General features: G+C 45.3%; 1 protein-coding gene across 1 annotated transcript; it reads right to left on the reverse strand.

The window, feature by feature from the left end:
• Nucleotides 1–7063: 7063 nt before the first annotated feature.
• LOC136638861 (cytochrome P450 2C20-like) lies at nt 7064–22014 on the reverse strand. Its single transcript, XM_066612889.1, has 9 exons — nt 21838–22014; nt 16810–16966; nt 15941–16090; nt 15659–15819; nt 12486–12662; nt 12025–12166; nt 10261–10448; nt 8536–8677; nt 7064–7251 (listed from the first exon to the last, which is right to left on the reverse strand). The coding sequence occupies exons 1-9, from the start codon at nt 22012–22014 to the stop codon at nt 7064–7066; spliced, it is 1482 nt and encodes a 493-aa protein (XP_066468986.1).
• Nucleotides 22015–23952: the final 1938 nt, after the last annotated feature.

Raw genomic sequence — 23952 nt, forward strand, 5'->3', positions numbered from 1 at the left:
GGAAGAATGCCAAAAAAAAAGGAGGCAAGACCCAGGGAAGTCCCAGCACCAGAGTCTATTTATAGGCAGTATTTACGAGCAGAAGGCAGTTCCAGAAATCGGCAAGCAGAGGCAGTCCAGCAGTCCAAGTAGTCAGCAAATCAGGTGTCAGTCCAGCAGAGATTCATGCAGCAACTCACTCCTACAACCCACACAGTGGAGTGTGCTGGTTGGACATTTATACTCCTGTCAGTCAATGGGAAACACCATGACCTCATCACTGAGGAATGTCATTGCATCATCCTGGGTGGGGATTGCATCAGCTTTTCCCATCTCTCCTTGTTCTGTGCAATGACTCAGCACTTTGCCCTGATTGGTCCTTGCCCCATTGTCTGACAGGTATGCTTACATTTGCTTACACACAACAGCAGTCTTGTAGGCCTGCCTTATCCAGCCACCAAATTGCCTTACTGTATGGGGCACATACTGTAACAAGGTGGGCCTTTGGCCTGATCTGGCAGCAGGAGGCATTTCTTATTTTCTAATTAGACCAACAGCCCAATCCTGGGCTGCCCTTTGCACCGGGACTGCTGTGGCACCAAAATGGCTGCCGCGGCATCCTATGTACAACAGGGCAGCTGCTGGCTGCTCCTTGGGGGAAGGGGACTTTTGTTTGCCAAGTAGCCCCACAATGGGGCTACTTGATTCTGTGGCAGCCCTTTTGCCACCATTGAATCAAGAGTTCCGTGTTGGGCCCCGCAGTCCAAAACAGAGACGCTGGATGTGGAGGAGCAGAGCTCCTCTGGTCCCACCTCCCTCCCACCCCACTCCCTTTCCCTGGCATATCTCCTCCCCATCCTCTCTGTCTCTTGGTGGTCTGCACGACCACAGAGCAGTGGAGTACTGGTGATCCATTGGCGCTAACCCAGCACTGACTGGCACTGAGCTACCTCTGGTGCTGGGCTGGTGTTGAGGGCTGCGAACATGCTTTACAGTATGCTTGTGAGACTCACCACCGCCAGAGTACCAGCGGTACGTACTCAGAATTGCGCTCAAATATGCAGCCTCATATTGAAGTTGAACATCACCAGTTGCCAAAGTGCTAAACCTGCCCCCCCCTGCATACAGCAGCAGCAGTCCTCCATGCCCTGCTTGTGGCTTCCCAGAGCAAGATCACTTCTGGATGGTGACTGATAGACCTGATTAGATTGATCCTCGGTTCTAATCGACAGTCAGAGAGGAGAAAAACTGAGGGCCAAAATAACTCATTATTATAGGTAGCTGATTCTGAAGTTCCTGTGCACATTCATTCTTTGCCCCATGTGGACAGATTTCTAGGAAAACAATGGTGGAGGCATGAACCAAATAAAAGAAAAAAAGAATGCCTGGCCCCAGCTCAGGCAAATTGCAGCTTGTTGTGACTGCATTTGGAAAATGGCACAGGAGAAAAAATAAGCACTCCCATGCCCTGCGGCACAGTCTTAACTGGAATCACTGCACTCAGTGCTACTTTTCTTTATTTTTTAAACTATGCACAGTTCTCCTGCATCACATCTGGTTCAGCGTACCTTGACCCCTGGACCCTGGGATTTTGAGGGGGATGTTGGAACGCCCACCAAATTCTTCAGCATGACCCAGCAAAGCATCTTTCACTGCTTCATAGCCACAGAGCACAATTGTCAGCTTTGGTCCCTTCCAGACAGTGAAGACAGGGCCATATTTCTCAGTGAGCTGAAGGCAGAATGAAAGGCAAGATCCATTAGCACAGTTATGACAATGGCTCTTGTATCATTAGCATAAGAAATGGTTGCAGTATTGCTAACTTACTGAATCCACTGCCATAAGTTGTAGTAACTGGCATGAGCATTAATGGCTTGAAAAGAGGATTATACACATTCATGAAGGTTTGGTCTATCAGTGGTGACACCACACAATGCTCATACAGATACTCCATGTATAAATGCTGTGTGATCTGGAACACCAGTTGCTGAGGAACTACAGTGGGGAAGGATTAGTGTATTCCTGCCTCAGCCCCTTTCCACAAGCCTTTGCCCCGTGAAATGTTTTTCTCTGCCTTCCACTGAAATAGACTTTGAAACTTATAGACCTTGAAGACAAAGGTGCTTTCGACCATGGACTCTGACTCTGCTGCGAACAGCTAAGTAACCCTGCATTCCTGAATGTTTAGTTATATTTGTAGAAGATTAACAGTCCAATTCATACATCAACTTGAGCCGGTGCAGACCTCCTGCGCCATCTCCAGAGTTTTGCAAATTGGTCATCAAGCACATTTGTGCTGATTTGGAAGTTGCCTGGGCCAGCGCAGAGACCCACACTGCCTCACCTAGGACAAATCCCACAGCTGTGCCAACCAGAAAAGGTGAGTTTGTGCCAGGTGGTGCAGGGGGTGTGAGAGGGTGGTGGAAGGGTGTTCTGGAGGGGAGGAGGAGGAGGAGTTTCTGTGTGGAGGAGGGCGGAACGGAGAGAGCGTTGGGCCAGGAAGTGGTGCGATCCGCAGCTACAACACATGCTGTATCCTAACCCCCACTTCCAGCCCTGGTAGCCTAAAATGGGCTGCTTGGATTTGCGCCAGCTAAATAGCTGGTGCAGATCCAAGTAGCTCCATAGGGGTAAAAATATCTTACCACACCTTGAGCAGACCTCTGTGACTGCTCCCCAACTTCAGGATGCAGCACATGCCCCACTGAAACAGCTATGCCAGTGCTGGAAAGTCCCTAAGGGCACAATCCTAACCAACTTTCTAGCACTGAGGTAAGGGCAATGCAGCTCTGAGGATAGGGACAAATATTCCCTTACCTCAGTGGTACTCCAAACTTTTCCGGCCAGTTGCTCCCTTGACCCCCGTGGCTGTTGGCCATGACTCCCCATCATGTTCCTGATGGCTGGAAGTGACATCATTAAACAGGAAGTGGCCAGAAATATTAACTATATTAATATTAATTATAGTAATCATATATATATAATCATATAATCATTAAATGTAGTTCTTAAAAATATATTATTAATACACAGCAATATTGTATTGGCAACCTTCAGTCTCGAAAGACTATGGTATCGTGCTCTGAAAGGTGGTGGCCAGAAATATTAACTATATTAATATTAATTATAGTAATCATATATATATAATCATATAATCATTAAATGTAGTTCTTAAAAATATATTATTAATACACAGCAATATTGTATTGGCAACCTTCAGTCTCGAAAGACTATGGTATCGTGCTCTGAAAGGTGGTGGCCAGAAATATTAACTATATTAATATTAATTATAGTAATCATATATATATAATCATATAATCATTAAATGTAGTTCTTAAAAATATATTATTAATACACAGCAATATTGTATTGGCAACCTTCAGTCTCGAAAGACTATGGTATCGTGCTCTGAAAGGTGGTTCTGGCACAGTGTCTAGTGTGGCTGAAAAGGCCAATCCGGGAGTGACAATCCCTTCCACACCGGGAGCAAGTGCAGTCTGTCCCTGGTCTGTCTCCCTGGCTATGGGCCTTCCTTCTTTGCCTCTTAGCCTCAGACTGTTGGCAAAGTGTCTCTTCAAACTGGGAAAGGCCATGCTGCACACCCTCTTGCAGATGTCCTTGTATCGCAGCTGTGGTCTACCTGTAGGGCGCTTTCCTTGCACGAGTTCTCCATAGAGGAGATCCTTTGGGATCCGGCCATCATCCATTCTCACGACATGACCAAGCCAACGCAGGCGTCTCTGTTTCAGCAGTGAATACATGCTAGGGATTCCAGCACGTTCCAGGACTGTGTTGTTTGGAACTTTATAAATGATCAGCTGCTGATCACTGTTGGAGACAGGATGCTGGAGTAGGTAGATTTTGTCTGGTCCAGGAAGACTCATTTTTTTTTAACTTTGTAAGCATACCACTAGAATTGTTTTAGCAAATGAACTTTGTGAACAACCAGTCTGACCAACATTACACACACACACCCCTGTGGACCCCAATCCAACTAGTCATTTCTCCCATTCTTGGATAGGATTGAACCCTTTATTAATTAAATTAAATTAAATTAAATTTTTCCAGCAGCTGGTGGGGAAAATAAAAATAGACCATGAAAATATATCAGAGCTGATGAGGGTTTGGTTAGGAAGCGGATTTGTCTCCTATACCAGGAGATGCACAGCTCAAGCCTATGCATGTCTACTCAGAAGTAAGTCCCATTAGAGTCAATGGGGCTTACTCCCAGGAAAGTGTGGATAGGATTGGGCTGGCAATCACTTCATCAATGGCTGATAAGTGTTCCCTTCAAATAGGAAGATCCATCACTTTAAAACTACAGCCTCTCCTCTTCAGTCAAACAAGATTAATAAATCACTTTAAAAACTTCCCTTTTTCTGCTCTTGGCTAAGTAACGTGTGTGTTTCTCTTCCCCCCCCCCCCGCCCTTTGCCAACTGCATGTAAACAAAGTTGTTTAAAGTTGTTTAAGACCCCTGAGAAGCGTTTTATTTGGGGAGGGGGAGGAAAGCGGGAAGGTTTGGAGATCGAAAGGGGGGAGTGGAAGAGGGAGGGGGTTACAAAGAGAGATTTCACTTTGATGAGAAGCGATCCCAGGCTGGGAACTAGCAACCAACCAGACAAGGATCAGTGAGGGTTAAGGACTGCAAGCTGAGCATGCTCCATACTACTTCATAGTTCTGCTACTATCTGCTTCAGAGTCCTTGCAGTTGAATTCAATAGCAGCTGAATGAAAGCTCCTTATTGGTACAGTACTTCCTTGTCATCCTCTTCCAATCAGTAAAATACTTGGGAGGAAAGTTCACTTTCTGTTTTCTCACTCAGAGTCAATTTTTCCAGGAGATTCTAGTGTGTGTGTGTGTGTGTTTTTAATCCATACCTTCCTTCCCCTAAGGTTGCTACCAGCCCCAGCAGCCTCTTACTCTAGTCAAGGGCATCTTACTTGTGAAAAGAGTGAAATAAATAAAGATTGAAGAGGTTCAAGGTGATGGGGGGGGGGAATAATGCAAACAGATAAAGATAATGATAGCGAATGCAAAAAGTGACAGAAAGATATAGAAGGAGAAGGAAAACTAGAAGGAAGAGAGACATTCTGAAAACAAAAAATCTGGGACGGATGCAAGAGAGGAAAAAGAAACAGTAGGACAAAATGAACTGTAAGTGAAGAATGAGGCCACTTAGACCCAGCTTCCTCCCTCTTTGTCTCTGCTTTCCAGCTCATTGCATGCATCAAGCCATTGATGCAACCTCACGTCTTGGTCTGTTTCTTGGTGTCAGGCACCCAGATCTTCTGGTTCTTCTCTAATTCGTCTTAGAGTCTCTATTTCTGAAACCTCGCTTTCCTCATAGGTAAATCGTCCAATAACCAAAGGCCGCTAGTATATCTCCTGTTCAGCCTGAGTTCTGAACTCTCCCATCTCCCCACTCCTTCCGCTATGAGAAGCCAGGCTCATTCCCTCTTCATCCCATTCTATCCCTCTCTTCTCTCTAACATCAAGCCACCTATGGATACTTCTCTGGGATGAAACAGACAGACGACACACAGCTCAAATGAAGTTGCCCATGTATTTATTATATGGCTCATTTATCTTGCTTGATTGTGTTATTTTTTTTGCATCCCATACTATATTTTGATTCCTTCTCCTATTATTGTGAACAGCCCCTAAATAAACTGTGCATCATGATTTGTACCTGTTGGACTCTCTCGCTTCATCCTTTCCTTCTTTTCTCCTATAAGTTACGCATTTCTCCCTAAGTGCATCATGACCAACAGTCCAAGATCCCTTAATGCACTTTAGGGAGGGACAGCCATAGGTCCATTCCTATGTGTTCCTGAGCAGGTATGGCACCATTCATCCAAAAGCACACCCAACTTGAGGTGCCTTCCTGAGTCAGAATTGTGTTAACTCTGGATCAACAGATCCCACTGCATAATCTGGATCAAGCTGCTTCTATCTTATCTGGATTAATGTTTCAGAGGGTTTGGATAGGAAAGGCATGTCCAGGGCTTGGCTTCCCAGTTATGGTCCCAAAATATAGTTACATGTAAGAGTTTATATGTACGCTTTATGTTTCTATGAGTTCCTAAGGTTAAGAGTTTCCTGGCTGTGCCCCAAAGAAAAAAATGCATTGCATCACGGACTACCACACAGTATCAACATGCACAGGAACTAGACGTGGAGGAAACAATGGGGCACTCCAGTGGGACTTTCATCATGCATAATATCAGGGAACACACAGAACACATCACAGAACATCTTATGTGAGGCTGCATAAGAGAGCACAGCAAATTAATGAGATACACCTATATTTCAGCTTTGCAGCACAGTAGACAGAGAAAGCATGCAAGCCCTTTGTTCTCATTCCCTAACAGGGCTGAGAAAAAGAAATTTGACCTTATGAGACACAGGCCCAAATCCTGACCAACTTTTTCTCACTGACATAGCTGTGCCAATGGGGCATATGCTGCATCCTGCAGCTGGGTGGCAGTCACGGAAGTCTCTTCAAGGTAAGATTTGTTCCCTTTCCTCGGAGCTGCATTGCCCTTACCTTGGTGCTGGAAAGTTGGTTAGGATTGCACCTCAGGGGCATGGGGGAAGGAAGATCAGTGCGACCCCTCACAAAGCATTGCAAGTGTGTGGCGCATACTTTAATTTCAAAATCAAATTCTGGGCTTCCATCTTATAAACCCATTTCAGTATCATGAATCCTGGTTCCACAATCCTTCTTGTTACTATTTTAAATATGGTCCATTCTAACTGAATTTATATGAATGAATGGTGCATATCAGAGAGCACATTTCTTCAGTCACCCTAACAGATTTGTGACAACATGCAGGAAGGGCTTCCAAAAATAAAGTCAATTTCAGTACTTCATTACAGATTGCATTTTAATTAGTGCTAGTGAACAAATGATTGAAGGGGAGGAATATTGGACAATATCTATTTATCTCATATATCTTCTAAGTGAAGTTGAGGGTGCTGAATGCATGACAGAAAGATTATCTCAGCACTTCTGCTGTAGCTTCTCTGAATATTTTGGAGCCATTGGCTCTGGTCTGTCCATTTATATTCTGGCTTTCAATCACAGTGGACGTTTAATGGCTTGTATTGGGGGATATGTATTCTTGATTAGCAAGTCCACATTCAAAGACAATAGCTTCTTCTCTTCAGCTGCTCCATTCATCTGGAAGGTGAAGTTCTGCAGGAGAGTGCTGAAGAAGAGGAAAAGCTCCATCTTAGCCAGTGCTTCCCCTGGGCAGGATCGCTTCCCTGGGGAGAAAAAGCAGGCAGAGTTAGTCAATCAGAGTGTCCAAGACTTGTAGGATTGCATGTGGTTAATGCTTTTTTCCAGATTCCATGCTCCTTACCCTTTTCCTTGTTCATTTGGTTTTGTTACCTCCTTTTTCTTTTATTAGACTTGTAACAAAATTTTTACTTTTTACTCTGAGTCTATCTAGTTCCTGGCAAGGGAAAAATCAGTGGATGGTCACATCTCCTCACTCTTCAGGCGCTACTGTGAGAATGATTTGATAGAGACCCTTGAGGTTCATTATTGTTCTAGAGGGGGAACCCCTCAGGCTAGGCTGATCTCCTGGGCTGGTGGCAGAAGACTCAGGGTGCAGTCCTGCCCTTGACTTGGGCATGTTTGCGCCTCCTTGGGTGGAAGCCGGGCTGGCGCTCAGAGAAGCGCCGGCCTGCGGAGGTTGATGGAAGCCTCCGCTCTGGCTTCCTCCGAGCGCCTTGTGTCAACCTGGTTGCGCCGACACAAGGCTCTAAGGTAGGCGGGGGGGCAGGGAGGGGGCGGGGAGGGTGGGTAGCCCCAGGAGCAGGCGGGAGGGGAGCAGGAGGCGGTGCTGGGATCCAGCAGTTATGCCGGATCACAACCCCCGTTCCTGGGGAGAACGGAGAGGCTTCAAGCTGTGTGTCAAAACAGGGAAGAGAAGGGAACCAGAAGAGAGTGAGCATGCTAACCACTGAGCCTTACTATCCTGGATCACTGTGTGTTTGTTGGCAGCCCCTCTCCTGACCTTAACAATGCCCACCAATCACAAAGCAAAAAAGCTGCAACTAAGGACACACTTGCCTGAATGTCTCCAACTTTTTGACCTTGCTCCCTTCTAACCTTACTCTGCTTTCTGCAAATGCTTTTTCCACCCCCACCCACTGCTGAACACATGCCTGGAATTCTGAAGACATTCCTGTGCAAAGGGTGCACTGAAGAATCTCTGACTCAGGATGAAGGAAATAAAAAGTGACTTTAGCGTGAGCATCCCCCTTGGCCCTCACCCCATTGCTCAAGTTCTGCCTGTCAACTGGGCCAAGCTGACTCTTCCAAACATTGACTCAGATTAAAGGAATTTAACATCTCCCTCCTCAGCTGTTACTTGTAGCCTTCCAGGTAAAGGTCTGACATAAGATGCAGACAGAGAACTGCTATGAAATAACACTTCAGTCCTTGCTTGTCTTTATGTAAATCCCAATGTATTCCATCATCCCAGCACACACTCATCTACTCCTGGGCCACAGCAGGAATATGTAGGTCCACAAAGTTACCTGCTGAAAAAGGCATGAAGGCATCTCTCTTTGTGAACTCGCCCTTCTCATCCAAGAAATGGCCTGGGTTAAACTCCTCTGGTGTCTCCCATCGGAGTGGGTCAAAGTGCAAAGAGGTGAACAGCGGAATGACAGAGGTGCCCTTCAAGGAAAGGAGAGGACATTACTTGCTTCAGCTTGCTATCTTAGAAACAGGTTCTCTGAGAAAGATCTGGGGACTGTGAAAAGAATTTCCACGAGGGTGATGTACTAGCAATGGTCTATTCAAAGTACCCTAACAGTACAATTCTATGCATACTTATTCACCTTCTTGAATTAAAAGGGACTTAAGTCATTTAGGGCCTGCCCTATCCAACTTCCCAGCACTGATGAAGCTGTGCCAATAGGGCCCGTGTTGTATCCTGCAGTAGTCACAGAGACCTTTTCAAGGTAAAGGAAGATTTGTTCCTTACCTCAGGGCTGCACTGTGGCTGCATCGGTGCTGGAAAGTTGGATAGAATTGGGCCCTCTGTATATGACTGAAAGCTAATGGTCCAATCCTATCCAGGCATTGCATTGATGGAAGTTGTGGTCACCAGTGGGCATGGTCACCAGTACAAATGGCTGGCTGCCACAGACATGTGCCAATTGACAGCCCAATCCTGAGCTGCCCAGAGCGTGGGGTTGCCATGGCGCCAAAATGACGGCTGCAGCATCCAACGTGCCCCAGGCAGCTGCCTCTACAGGAGAAGGAAACTTTCGTCCCCATCCCCCAAGTAAGGGAAGTAGCCCCACAATGGGGCTACTTGATTCTGCAGTGACTCTCGAGCCAGCGCAGAATCAAAGAGTCCCGTGTTGGACTGTGCGGTCCGAAACGGGGCTCTGGATCTGGTGGAGCCGAGCTCCACTGATCCTTCCCCCGCTAACCCCACTCCTTCCACCACTATGCCTCCTCCCTGCCCTTCGCCAGCCCTTTGCCTGCCTCCCCCCGCCACGGAATGCCTCTTCCCCACCTCCTTCCATACCCACACTCACCTGTCTGCCACCAGGCAGTCCGAGCAACCACTGGGCGTTGGAATGTGAGTCCAGCACTGGAGCTGGTCCAGTGCGGGCTTGCACTGGGCTAGCTTCGGTGCTGGGCCTGCAATAAGGACTCGCAAACCTGCCTTACAGCACTTTTGCGACAATGCACACCGGCAGTGAGTCAGTGCACACTGTTCAGGATCAGGCCCTGAGTACTCAGCCCCCGTTGGAGCAGGTAAGTCAGTGGGGGGCATTCCGGGCTCTTCCAGGGAAGGATTGGGGCAGGGATCAGGGCCAGCTTGGGGCATGTCAAAATCAGTCTGGGGTGAATGGCATCTCTGCTTATATGCTATTCAGTGTGATTCCCAAGAACTCTAATACTGATACCTTTAATTTGCAATTGACGGGGATACACGTGTCTCCAGTATTATGCTTTTTGTTCTTACGGAGTTTTGACTTTTCACAATTTTGGCTTTACATGCTGATCTTGGAACATAACCCCTACATAGATGTAGAATTGTAATTATCAACACTGTAGCAGAAGTTTTATGTGATATTTTAAGGATATTCATGAATATGAATATGGAATAAATCTACAGGATGTAACTTTTTACATCCTGACTTTGTAAGCACAAGATAGATGTGGAAAGCCAGGGACATTTATAGCATAACATTCCTCCTTTCTCTCACCACAGCACCCGATAACATGCCAAGTCACCATACCTTAGGGATTGTGTGGCCCCTGAATTCTGTATCTCGAGTCATTGCGCGTGGGAAGGTCTCAGCACTGGATTTCTCGTATCTCTGAATCTCATGGACAACCGCATTGGTGAAGGGCATCTTCATACGGTCTTCCATGCTTGGAGGGCGGTGGGTACCTACCACCTCAGCAATCTCCTGCTGGACTTTAGCTGTAAGGAACACATTTTTATCATATAAGAGGAGGAGATATATATAACCCACTGGGCTGCTCAAACCCCTACTGAATACATGAGCAAAGAGAAGGTATATAGCCAGCAACAGCAGAGATTTCCACAGAAGATAATCAGAGAGAGGCAGGACATTCAGCTAAAAACTATTTAAAAAAAAAAAATGAAACACAGACTTAATTTCACTGCATATTGCAGTGCTTTTCAAACTAGGCCATCAGCCTGAGAGCCCTGTGCTGTTTTCCTTTAAGGGGCGGGGAGAGGGGGAAGGGAGAGACATGATGCCCAGCATTGTGCCTCTGATCAGGGCACAGGGGTGCACTGCCACTCACCGCCACCTGCAGCAGCCCCCCAGGGATCAGGGAAACCCGGTGCCAAACTCAGCAGGGCTTCCCACGCAGCACAGAGCCCTACAAAAGGCAACTGTGACCACTTCCAGTTTTGTGACTGAGAAACAGGAAGTGGTAGCAATCACCTTCGGGAGGGGTCTGCACTGCATGGGGAGCCCTGCTGAGGCTGGCGCCGAGCTCCTCCGATTCCCGGGTGGCTCCTCCAGGTGGCAGTGAGTGGCAGCGTGCCCCTGCACCCTGATCAGAGGCACAATGCTGGGCATCGCGTCTCTGCCTTCCCCCTGCCCCCTGCCTTCTGAGGCAAAGACTTAGTGGCTCTGAAACGCTCCCTGAGAGTTGGAGAACCACTGGCATAATGGATTGTTCTTCCAATTTAGCAAAGCAATCCCCCTACTTTAGGATGGATTCCCTGCTTTATGAATTGGTTCCTTTGCCTCAGGAGTTGGAAAGCCATCACAGGAAGTGGTGAGACTGCTGGACTAGAACAATGGAGGTTTGGCTTCCCAGGTTTAAATCCTTCCTTGGGCACAAAGCTCCCTAAGGAATCTTTGGCAAGTATTTTGCTGTGGATAGTGAATTTGATTCCCTGGTCTGGGGAATGAATTTCATTTAAGGTCTTCAATCTCCCAGGTGGGTGAATGATTTGAATTTTTAATGTTCTCTCCCACTTAAGGAATTCTGCTCCCTGCCTAGCAAATTGATTCACCTGCCTTTGAGTTGATTCCCTGGTTGATGAATTAGCCCCTAAGTCTGAGAAGAGCTCAGAAGAGCTCCCGGAGCCTTTAAACAGGGACTTCTGGTTTTTGTGGCAGGCATTCTTATTGGGGGGGGGGCCTCTCCCAAATCTTCTTTTACCCCAGGCATCAGATGCCTTAGCTATGCCACTGCTCTGCATCACACTCGAGATGTGATGACCTATCATGGGTCAATGCCCTCATAGTGGGCCTGTACCACAAGGCATTGTCACAGATCCGCTGAAACTCAACATCTTATAATCAGTTCTTTTAATTTTGCATATCCAATATACAAAGACTGTTGTGAACTCAAGCTGAGGAATAAAGTGGGACGTTCAAGAAAGATGCATTCTGCAATTGTTTAAGCTGCAGAGATTAATCTTTGATACTTCTCAAATGTAGGTCTTTTCTGTTCGTTCCATATGTAATGGTAGTAGTAGAGTCCCATTACCTTCACTGTTCTCTTTACAGTACCTTGAATGTGTGGGAATTTGGCCATTGCCAGGAGGCTGTAGAGCAAAGCTTGACTTGTGGTCCCTGTACCACCAACAAAGAGCACTAGGACGGTCACAACAAGATCTTCATGACTGAAGATGACTTCATTGTGAGACTGGTCCTATTGAAAGTAGATGAAGGGGGAAAGGGAGAATAAAATTACCACTTGAAAGATAGATGCAAAAAAAGAGACTTCTCAATCTGCTTCAGTCAATGTCCCAGATGTAATTCTCACATGTTCCCCAAAATAGTTTAATTCCTTCACTTGTATTAATAATCGTCTCTCATCTGTAGTTATCCTGGAGAGCAACACAATGCTCTTTAGCAGCCTCTACCCATAGAAGAGGAACACAGGCAGTGCATGCACAAGAAATGGTGGACAGGACAGCAACTTTCACTGAAATTTAGGATGCAGTGAAAGAAAGTTATGAATCCCCTACCTTCTCCAACTTGATAAGGAAGCAGTCAATAAAGTCCCGGGGGTTCTGAGGATCCAGACTCTCCATGTGGGACTTCACCCTCTCATGGATAAAAGTATACATTTTTTGACCTTCTGCTATGACCTTTTTGTGCCTTCCAGGCAGATAGTTCATTATTTTTGGGAAAGCAAAATACACCTGGAATAGAGATGACACATACATTAGATACTGTATTACAGTGGTTCTCAAACTGGTGGGTCATGACCCACCAGTTCCAGTAATGCTTCTCCCGTTCCTTTAAGGGGCGGGGGAAGGGGAGGGAGGCAGCGATGCAATCCCCAGGATCACGTCGCTAAGGCAGGTGAGGGGGGGTGCTTTGCTCTCCCGTTATGTAGGCAGGGCTGCAGCAGGCTGCAGGAGGTGCGAGGAGCCCTGCACAGTGTTCCCCGAGGCTTGGAACGTTCGCTAAAAGCGGGCACAAAACACCTCCTGTGAAACAGAAGTACTTTGCGCCCGCTTATGCGATATATCATTATTACGGTTTGGAGGCATGGAATAAAATAATAAAAACTGCTTCTGTACTGCCAGCCGCACCTGTGATGCACAATGGGAAATTTCACCTTGATTGACACTTGGGAAACTTTTCAAAATGGCACAGTGCTGGCCCAGGTAACATGGCATCATAGTTTTAGAGAATTGTATTTGAGAGTACATGGATTATCAAGAAAGCAGGTAGGTGACAGCTGTATAGTTGGAACTTCAATATATAAAACGACGTCTGATTAGGCACAATGAAAATATTTACTGCTCAATGAAGATTTCTGTGAAACTTGTGTAACAGTTTCTTCCTTATGGTGCTGAATATTTTGTAGATTTTAAAGTAAGAATAATAACAAGTAATAGTGTCTGAGATGACAAACAACCGTGAAAACATTTTACCATGTTGTTTGGACCAGAGGATTAAACCAGAACATAAAAGGATGAGCAATGAGTAGAAGTGTTTGTTTTTATTGATAATTAAATAAAAACATGAAACACTCTATTTTGCACTGTAATGAAAACATAAAAACCCAGTTTTCAAACACCTCTATCCATAGGAAATGAGTCTCTTTCCTCCCTTTGCATCTCCTTTCTCTCCCCTCCCCCACCTCTCTCTCTCTCTCTCTCTCTCTCTCTCTCTCTCTCTCTCTCTCTCTCTCTCTGATCTCTTCCTCTCCTCTTTTCTTCTCTTCCACTCCTTCGTCCTCCTCTCCCTTCCTGGCCTCCCCCTTTGCTCCTCTTTCAGTCAGCCTTCAAAGGTTGGTCCCAGACAGCCACCCTCATCAATTCCAGCTGCAGCAGTGTTTCCCTCCCTCAGTCCCATGACGCCCTTCAAGGACATCTTCTTTGGGGATGTTCAAGACAAACTGCTTTGCACTGCCATCGCCAGGTTAAGAACATAAGAACAGCCCCACTGGATCAGGCCATAGGCCCATCTAGTCCAGCTTCCTGTATTTCACAGTGGCCCACCAAATGCCCCAGGGAACACACAAGACAACAAGAGATCTGCATCCTGGTGCCCTCCCTTGCATCTGGCATTCAGACATAGCCCATTTCTAAAATCAGGAGGTTGCACATACACATCATGGCTTGTAACCAGTAATGGATTTTTCCTCCAAAAATTTTAAAGGCATCTAGGCCAGATGCCATCATCACATCATGTGGTAAGGAGTTCCACAGATGAACAACACGCTGAGTAAAGAAATATTTTCTTTTGTCTTTCCTAACTCTCCCAACGCTCAATTTTAGTGGATATCCCCTGGTTCAGGGGTTGTGTGAGAGCGAAAAGAACATCTCTCTATCCACCCTATCCTTTCCGTGCATAATTTTGTATGTCTCAATCATGTCCCCCCTCAAGTTGGATTGCTCTACCATGCCCTATGTTTTGGATATGGCTTTCTTTCATTTCGTCCTACTGTTTCTTTTTCCTCTCTTGCATCTGTCCCAGGTTTTTTGTTTTCAGAATGTCTCTCTTCCTTCCAGTTTTCCTTCTCCTTCTGTATCTTTCTGTCACTTTTTGCATTCCCTATCATCATCTTTGTCTGTTTGCATTATTCCCCCCCTCCCCACATCACCTTGAACCTCTTCAGTCTTTATTTATTTCACTCTTTTCACAAGTAAGATGCCCTTGACTAGAGTAAGAGGCTGCTGGGGCTGGTAGCAACCTTAGGGGAAGGAAGGTATGGATTAAAAACACACACACACACACACACACTAGAATCTCCTGGAAAAATTGACTGAATGAGAAAACAGAAAGTGAACTTTCCTCCCAAGTATTTTACTGATTGGAAGAGGATGAAAAGGAAGTACTGTACCAATAAGGAGCTTTCATTCAGCTGCTACTGATTTCAACTGAAATGACTCTGAAGTAGAACGATTTGATGTGGAGCATAATTCTTTCCAAATCAAATGCACACCCCTGCATAAAGTGTCTACCAGGCTGGCACACACTGTTACAAAAACAAGACTATTTCGTTGATAAGAAATGTGGCAGAATTGATCTTTAATTCTCATTATGGGAGGTCTTCCGCATAGACACAGGAATGGTGGGTAGCAGTAAGGAGGCAGAGATTTTGATGGCTGACTGGAGACAGCCTGGGGCCAGGAGAGGACCCTCCTCCAGAACGAGAAGTAGTTTTCACAAAACTCAGGTGTCACCCAGAATGATATATGTGAACTTGGGTCACCTGAAGAAGGTACAAGGATGCTGGGATACAGGAGACAACAGAGCCAACTGTGATAGCATCACATGATTTCACCAGGAGGCTTACTGGATGGCTTGGAGGATCCAAACTTTAGGAAAGCTACTCTCAGCCAAAGAGGCTGGGGTGGAGGTCATTAAGCAGGCCTTATGCAAACACGTAACACAGAGAATGAGAACACCATTGCCATCCCATCATGACACAAAAGAATCTTGTGGAAATGGTTGGCAACCTTCAGTCTCGAAAGACTATGGTAGAAGCCTACAGCACCCGGTATTCCCAGGCGGTCTCACATCCAAGTACTAACCAGGCCTGACCCTGCTTAGCTTCCAAGATCAGACAAGATCAGGCATCTGCAGGGTAACACTTTTGCGAGTTCTTAAGCATTAACAGAAGCAGCGAAAGCAAATGGAGGGAAGTCCCCAGAGTCAGCACAGAGAAGAAACAACATACCACTCCTAAGAAACTTCGGAGGAAGGCTATACGGTCTGTCGCACGGGGTATTTGCTCTAGGAAGACCTTATCCTTGTAGTCAAACCGACTCCCAAAGACAACGGAGCAGATCACATTTGAAACAGCACTTGTGATGATGCTTCTTGGATCAAATGGTTGCCCTGTAAGGAGAGCCGAAGACAGTGACTGGGATCTGAACCCCCCCCCCCTTAAAACCATATTCCTGAATTAAAACTAAAAGTTAATCCTGAGGCTCTGAAATGTCTTATTACTCTACTCGACCTTGTCTGGCTGCTATTTCCTCCACCAGGCAAAGAGCTTCCTCCTGCACACGATCGGACATTCTTCTCTTCCCCATCCCAAAGTCCCGCAGTGTGGAAAGTGTGAACCGGCGCAGTTCCCGCCATTTCTTCTCATCTGAGTTGGTGAAACCTGAAACCAAACCATTACGAAACAATTTGTCAGTTTAAAAAAAGAAAGGACAATATGTTTCAAGAGAAAAGATGGTTCTGCTGCTTTCTCAGTTCAAGTTATGCCTATCCAGAAGGGGGTGTACTTGTATTCGTTTGCAGTAGTAACAATTTATTTAAAACCAAGCTGCTTCCATACTCTCATGTCTTTCAAATAAGAGGGATAACACCGAGAAACACATTCTGTGTGGATGACCAGGAAGGGTGTTTTTTTCAATAAATTTCTAACTATATTTACAACATAATTTAATAAGGCTAGCCCAAGATAACATTTTGCCTGAGGTGACAAGATGGCCCCCCTTCATACAAATGATAGGCTGCAGGGACACCCCACTGTAATTTCCCCTTTGGCACCACCCCTTCAACCTTCCAACATCATTTCCTTATTTGACACTTCGCTGCAGATAAAGTCTATAGGCCAAAAGACATCAATATTATAGGTAGAGAATAATGAAGCCCATCTCCATATTCAATCCCTTCCTCACATTGACAGATTTCTAGGAAAACATTATGAAGGCGTGAACCAAATAAAAGAAACAGATTTGTAAAAAGAATGACTGAATGACAGCCCCAGCCCAAGTCCCCACTGCACATGAAATGGCGCATCAACTTTCCTGACAGAAAATGTAAGACACAACAAGAAATATCTTCTGCATCACATCTGTTTGAGCCCACCTTGACCACTGGTCCCTGGGATTTTGAGGGGGATGTCAGGACGCCCACCAAACTCTTCGGCATGACCCAGCAAAGCATCTTTCACCACTTCATATCCACAGAGCACGACTGTTGGCTTTGGTCCCACCCAGACCGTGAAGACAGGGCCATATTTCTTAACAAGCTGAAGGCAAAATGAAAGACAGGCAAGGTTCATTAGGACAATGATCATAATTATTTATGGAACTCCCTTTGAAATTCATTGTAGGATTATTCACAAGGACAGCTCCATGTGAATGGTATTTAGATGTCCATCATTATCTACTCATATTTCCAAATATTTCAGTGTGAAAAAATGAATTGTTAATGTCAGGCAAATGCAGAAGAAAACATAAGGAGATTAGTTAGACCAGTGGTTCCCAAACACCTACAAGGGAACGTGTTTGCGTGGGCGGGTAGGGGGGCAGCAACATTGCTGCAGAGATCACAGCTCCCTCACTACCAAGGGGTGTGTTTAGTACTTGAGTGGCAGAGCTGGCCTCTTGCAGGCTCCTGGAGACTTGCAGCCCCCACCAAGGTCCTTGGTGGCTGTGTAAACAGCCCCTATCTCAGACCAGCAGTAAGTGAAATCAAGCTCCAATTTTCACTTGCCTTATCTCAGGGTCAATCAGAGGGCAGAGCCATTCAACTCTGAACAGTTTCCTTTCTCAGCTGAGCTGTTGCTGTTGCTCAAGGCAGGCAGGCACCTCCTTGGTTGCTCCAGGGACATTCCAGCCAAAGTTAACCTTTTAGTCCTCTTCCTTCTGAGGCAGCCTGGTTCTGCTTGGCAAATGCTTGCAAAGCAGGTCTGTTTTTGGAAACACCAGGATGGGACCCTCCTTCCCAGGCTACAATTCAGTGCACCCTTACTTCAGAATAACACCCATGGAAAGCAGTGGGTCTACTTCTGAGTGAAAAGGGTTGCAAATATCTCATCTCTCTGCTGTGAATTGAATTGCACACTCTCAGTTATGTGTTATGGGTTGTATGTTATATGTAGAGCTTCTGGCTTAACACACCAGACACCTTAAAAAGTGTCTTTGATTCATGGTTCTCCTCATGTTTGATTCATTGATCTGCAGTGGTTCCCAACCTTTTTCACTGGCATATCCCTTGGCAGTCCGTTTCCATAAATTGTACCCTTCATATTAGCAAAATGTTTGTAATTAATAATACAAGCCTTCATCTCCTCCATATGAAAACCCAGACTTCATGTATTCATCACATATTTTCTCTTTTCATCTGTTTGAAGAACAGAAGACTGCCTTTGCACTGTTTTGCACCAGAAGTGTGCTGAGAAATTCTGGGTGATTGATCACTTTTCATATTATGTTTCAGCTTTTTTACTGTGATGGTTTTCAATCACTGGTTCATAGATGAATTGATGACCCAAAACTAGCTATCGGTGGGGCTTTCACAGCCAACTTGCTGCACGGCGAATCAGGGTTCAAGAACAATCTCAGCAGACTTAGAATTGTGGTTATCTTCAAGCTTTATTCATTGCCAGCAATGGGCTTCTCTTGGTGGTTCAAAATGGGAAACACAGAGAGCTGTGGTCTCTCAGTGTTCCAGAGAAAAAGCAACTTTCCAATGCATGTTCCAGCTTAAATACCCCTAAGGTTCTTTGTCTGAGAAAATCGCACTCCTATTTGTTAGAGCCCATGATGTCAGAAATGGGGATTTTTCATTGGCTATTGCCATATATGGAGCATGCCATATTTAGAGAACTCCTCCTTCCTAGTGCTATCACATTTCCAGAATGCACTGTTCTCAGGACTCGCCAGGGGGCAGTGTGCATCTATCTTAATTTTCCTAATTACTCTAATTTTGTAATTATGGCTTATTTTAATTAGTGTTTATACTTATTTTAATAATTATTTTATCCTCTTTCTTATTCTGGTTTCAAATATTTCATATCTTATTTCTACACAGAGTTATTAAGTGATTTCTGATTTCTATAAAATCTCAGCTCTGCTCTGATATAAGTTGCATTTTCAAGAGATTCACATTCCTGAGATAATTGTCTCTTATCGGACTTTGTCAATTTGATATGTAGTTCCACTAGTTTCATATCTGTTCTGTCAACTTTGATTTAACTATTCTCATTATTCTGTATTCTTGGGTCTGCTCTTGGGTCAGGAGAAAGACAAATATTTGAACTTACTCCCTTATTCTTGGTTTCATAAAGTCTGGAAAACTTTTACTTAGATAAGAACACCACATTCCAAATTAGCTGTGTTGCCTTTATTTTCAAGCTTCACTTTAAGGCAGACCCAAGTCTTTTCTTATTATTGATTAAAGAATGCATGCAAACATATTGCATTTTGCTTTAGGTGCTATTCTTATTTCTCAATTAGAAGTTCTAATTGAAATATCTAGATCTGTTAAGTGAAGTTACAGAGCTGCTGGCTTTTGTTAACCTAAGACATTAGGGAACATGGGCATTCCTATGGTTTAGAAGCTTTTTGCTCTTCAATTCCTGAAGCCATGCAGCTCCTGTGTTGTTTGGTTAAAAGAAACTTTATTTTATTCTTAGTAAAGAAGCCCTAAATGAATACAATTTAGAAATCCGAGTTGCTTCTCTCTTGCCTGTGAGGGCTGTCAGCTCCCAGATAATGACTTTATGACCTGAGGCATTAAGTTTTATTGGTTCAGTAGCAGAATCTGTAATTTGATCTTAACTGATGGTCCAGCTACTTTGCTGCTTGCCTCAGAGTCTATAGAATGTCCTGTTTAAGCACTGCTAAGCCTCTCTTTAAATCCACATATTTGTTAATCTCTCATTAATATCTAATTCTCACATTAAACTTTCCTTAAAATTCTTCTAAAATCTCATTTTCCCCTCTGTTCTGAAAGCAGCTTTGAAACTGCTTTTCCTCTGTCTAAAGGCAGCCCATAGGTTTGGGGGGGGGGGTTTACATTCTACTCTTTGAAGTCAGGCAGAGTCCTATATATCTCAGTTTGACAGTTAGGCTGCTAATTGCAGAGTCCCTAGCTTAGTATATCATCCTGACAGCTCGTCTGATAACAGCTAGGCACTGAATTTTACAATTCTCTTAATTGGGAAGGTTTTTTTCTCTGCCTTGTACTTTTAGAAAGTTCAATTACAGTTCATTCTGATTTTCCTGTATTCTCTATTTCCAAACTTATTTACCCATTGCATTTCCCTCTAATGCAGGGGTGCTCAATAGGTGGATCGCGATCTACCGGTAGATCGCGAGGCAAAATGAGTAGATCACGGAGTGCCGACCCCCCCCCCTTCAGGTGCCACTGGAAGGAAACGCTGGGAGTAAGGCCCATTGTACTCAATGGGACTTACTCCCAGGTAAGTGTGGCTAGGATCGCAGCCTCACAGCCTAATCCTAGGCATGTCTACTCAGGAGTAAGTCCTGTTATACTCAGTGGGGCTCAAGGTACACCAACATACATTGTACACATAATGTTATATGTTATGATGGTGCGAACATTGTAAAAAAAACCTCTGGTAGATCTCCGGGCCTTGCTGGGTTTCAAAGTAGCTCTTGAGCCAAAAAAGTGTGAGCACCCCTGCTCTAAGGCTTCTGGGCAAAATGGATTCAAACTCTTCTTATATCTACTTGGCAACTGTGCTTGCATACCATATATGCTTAAGTCTTGTTTGTGAAATGCTTTTGAACTGTCCTTAGCACAAACAGTTCTGTTCAAACAATCTGCCTTTACAGAATAACTGACTCTGGTCATGCTAAATGCATTTTTCCCTCTAACATAACATCATTAGCATGACTATTTCTTGGCATCATGTGCACTTGGTTCATACATACATTTGAACAAAACATCATAACATTTCTTTGTCCTCTCTGTTGGCCTTGCCTTAAACTAGCTACCTTCTTTCCTGCCTTGCTGGTCCTCGCAAGGCATTCCTGCCTTGCAAGCCATTCTGGAGCATGGCCTGCCTCTTTCTGCCATTATTTCATTCTTTTTCAATTACCCCTAAAGATCCTGTTGAGTGTCCCTGGGAGTATGTGAATACCAGGTTGGGAACCACTGTTTTACAGGTATGTAGTTTACAGAGCACTTACTCTGATAGTGTTTACAAAAAGTTGGTGAAGACCAGATTTTAAAAAAGAATAAAAATGATCTTTTACTTATGATCTTTTACTATGTTTTAAATAAATTAGAGCCTACAGTTCTTAGGTAACAATTAGTGGTAAATTATTTTTCAGGATCAGGCCTCGGGTAAAATCAGACAAAACTATAGTCAGACACCCCCCTAAGTTTAACCCCCGACTTATCTGAGGGTCATAGAAAAATGGCACGAATGGCAGTTCTTTCAAGCAAGAAGGAGGAGAGCAAGCCCCCTGCACCCTTTCCTCTTCCAGCTGGTCTTCCCCTTGCCACAGCGTTCATGTTCTTCTTAGGGAAAGTCAGCTGCAAACTCTCAGTCTCTTTTTTACCTGTCAGTGACGGCAGAATACCCATCTTCTTGCTCCTGGAGTCTCACCCAACTCCCAGGAGTTGATGTAAATTAAGATCCAATCCCGGGTCAGCAGGTGTGCCCACACTCTCTGAACCCCTGCCCACTGCCACTGCAGCTCTGGTGAATGCACACGTACAGTCCTCTCATAGAGGGCAGCCAGGCAATCAAACAAACAAGGGGGCACACCCTTGTCCACCATACCCCTTTACTTACAAAGACCATGCCCTTGTACTTCTGTCTCTGTAAGGCTTACAGTATAAGCAAATCAAGGGCAGAAGCTTCTCTTGAGAGGCATTCTCTATCTGGGCATGCATCTCTCCACGCCATGCCCAGCTCTTTTTTCCTAGCTAGATGGCCTAATCAGAAGGTTCAAGCATGCATATCTTACTACTGATGGACCCAATGTCCGGCCCCTATGCAGAAGAAGGTTGCTAACTGCTGGTGTAGAGCAAAGAAGGGAGAAATTAGCCTTGTGTCCTTCCTATCATCCATCCTTTCATCCCATGCAACTTTTGTTTCCTCCCTACAAAGACTAGAAGCAGTGAAAGGGATGGCCTCACCTTTAGATAGGAGTTGTACAAAGGCAGGACATCTTTCTGGAAGAGGTTGCCCAGAAACGGCCAGGGAGCGGGTCCTGGAGGCAGCTCTTTTTGCTTCCTGTACATTTTGAAAGTGGAGAAGAAGAAAATGAAGAGAACACAGAGAAGGAACAGGGCTCCTGTCCCAGCCACGTCCATCTTTCCCGTCACTCCTTTGGCTGGAAATCCAAGAAACTGCTGAAGAGAGACTAGACCAAACACAGGCTGCTTGCCAGAGACTCCACAAGACCAACTTCACATTTTGTTCACTCCCTCCTGTCTTCTTTCTGTTTAATGTGTTCTTTGTCCTCTGTTGACAGAGGCATTTGAAAGGATTTTGACCCTGTGACAAACAGGTTAATGACCTTGAATTCCTGAATGTTATGGTACAGGACATTTGCAGAAGATTAACAAGCTAACCAGCTTTCCAGTGCCAATGCAGCTGCAATGGAGCCCCAGGGTTACAGAGCACACTCACCATGGTCGTATTGGCATGGGAAAGTTAGTTAGGATTGAGCTGTACATGCACTAAAATGAGGAGATGCCAATAACCCATTTTGAGGTAATATTTATTGGTACAGATGGGATCTCAGTATCCACTGATTAGGAATCCACTTATCTGACTCACCACTGATACCAGGGTCCACCTTTAAATGCCTTATAGCAAGGAAAAAAGCACCAAAATCCCATTTCCTACCTTTGTGCTGTTAAGCTGCACCAGTTGCAAGCTTCTCTGGGTTAAAAATTGCTTTAAAGGCCACTTCCGGGTTTCTGGCTCCTCCATTGTTGCCCCAGATTGCACGGGTATAGATTTTATTCCGCATTCAGCCAATAGATGGGTGAATAATGAAATCTAATGGAATTACCTACCCCATGAAGCAGCTGTATGCTGTACAGCGTCTATACCAGAGGAGTCAAACATAAGACCCAGAGGCAACTGGTGGTCAACTGTGGGAAACAGGTTGCCAGGCTAGGTCAGAGATAGAGATAATGTTAATGTTAGAGATAATGGGCAAAACACAGAGATAGCAGAAGCGCAAGCCTGCAGCTGCAGTGTGTGGTGCTCAGAGCACAGGGAAGAATGCCAAAAAAAAAGGAGGCAAGACCCAGGGAAGTCCCAGCACCAGAGTCTATTTACAGGCAGTATTTACGAGCAGAAGGCAGTTCCAGAAATCAGCAGCCAGAGGCAGTCCAGCAGTCCAAGTAGTCAGCAAATCAGGTGTCAGTCCAGCAGAGATTCGTGCAGCAACTCACTCCTACAACCCACACAGTGGAGTGTGCTGGTTGGACATTTATACTCCTGTCAGCCAATGGGAAACACCATGACCTCATCACTGAGGAATGTCATTGCATCATCCTGGGTGGGGATTGCATCAGCTTTTCCCATCTCTCCTTGTTCTGTGCAATGACTCAGCACTTTGCCCTGATTGGTCCTTGCCCCATTGTCTGACAGGTATGCTTACATTTGCTTACACACAACAGCAGTCTTGTAGGCCTGCCTTATCCAGCCACCAAATTGCCTTACTGTATGGGGCACATACTGTAACAAGGTGGGCTTTTGGCCTGATCTGGCAACAGGAGGCATTTCTTATTTTCTAATTAGACCAACAGCCCAATCCTGGGCTGCCCTTTGCACCGGGACTGCTGTGGCACCAAAATGGCTTCCGCGGCATCCTGTGTGCAACAGGGCAGCTGTGGCTGCTCCTTGGGGGAAGGGGACTTTTGTTTGCCAAGTAAGTCAAGTAGCCCCACAATGGGGCTACTTGATTCTGTGGCAGCCCTTTTGCCACCGTTGAATCAAGAATTCCGTGTTGGGCCCCAGGTCCAAAACAGAGACGCTGGATGTGGAGGAGCAGAGCTCCTCTGGTCCCACCTCCCTCCCGCCCCACTCCCTTTCCCTGGCATGCCTCCTCCCCATCCTCTCTGTCTCTTGGTGGTCTGCACGACCACAGAGCAGTGGAGTACCGGTGATCCATTGGCGCTAACCCAGCACTGACTGGCACTGAGCTACCTCTGGTGCTGGGCTGGTGTTGAGGGCTGCGAACATGCTTTACAGTATGCTTGTGAGACTCACCACCGCCAGAGTACCAGCGGTAC

This window comes from Tiliqua scincoides, chromosome 2 (assembly GCF_035046505.1).
Source record: "Tiliqua scincoides isolate rTilSci1 chromosome 2, rTilSci1.hap2, whole genome shotgun sequence".
Lineage (NCBI taxonomy): Eukaryota > Metazoa > Chordata > Lepidosauria > Squamata > Scincidae > Tiliqua > Tiliqua scincoides.

Coding starts and splice junctions, on each gene's coding strand:
- LOC136638861 (XM_066612889.1), bottom strand. CDS start 22,014: ATGGACGTGGCTGGGACAGGAGCCCTGTTCCTTCTCTGTGTTCTCTTC. Junction 10,449..12,024: donor CAAATTCCCACACATTCAAG/GTACTGTAAAGA, acceptor TGTTCCTTACAG/CTAAAGTCCAGCAGGAGATT. Junction 7,252..8,535: donor CTTCATGCCTTTTTCAGCAG/GTAACTTTGTGG, acceptor TTTTCTCCCCAG/GGAAGCGATCCTGCCCAGGG.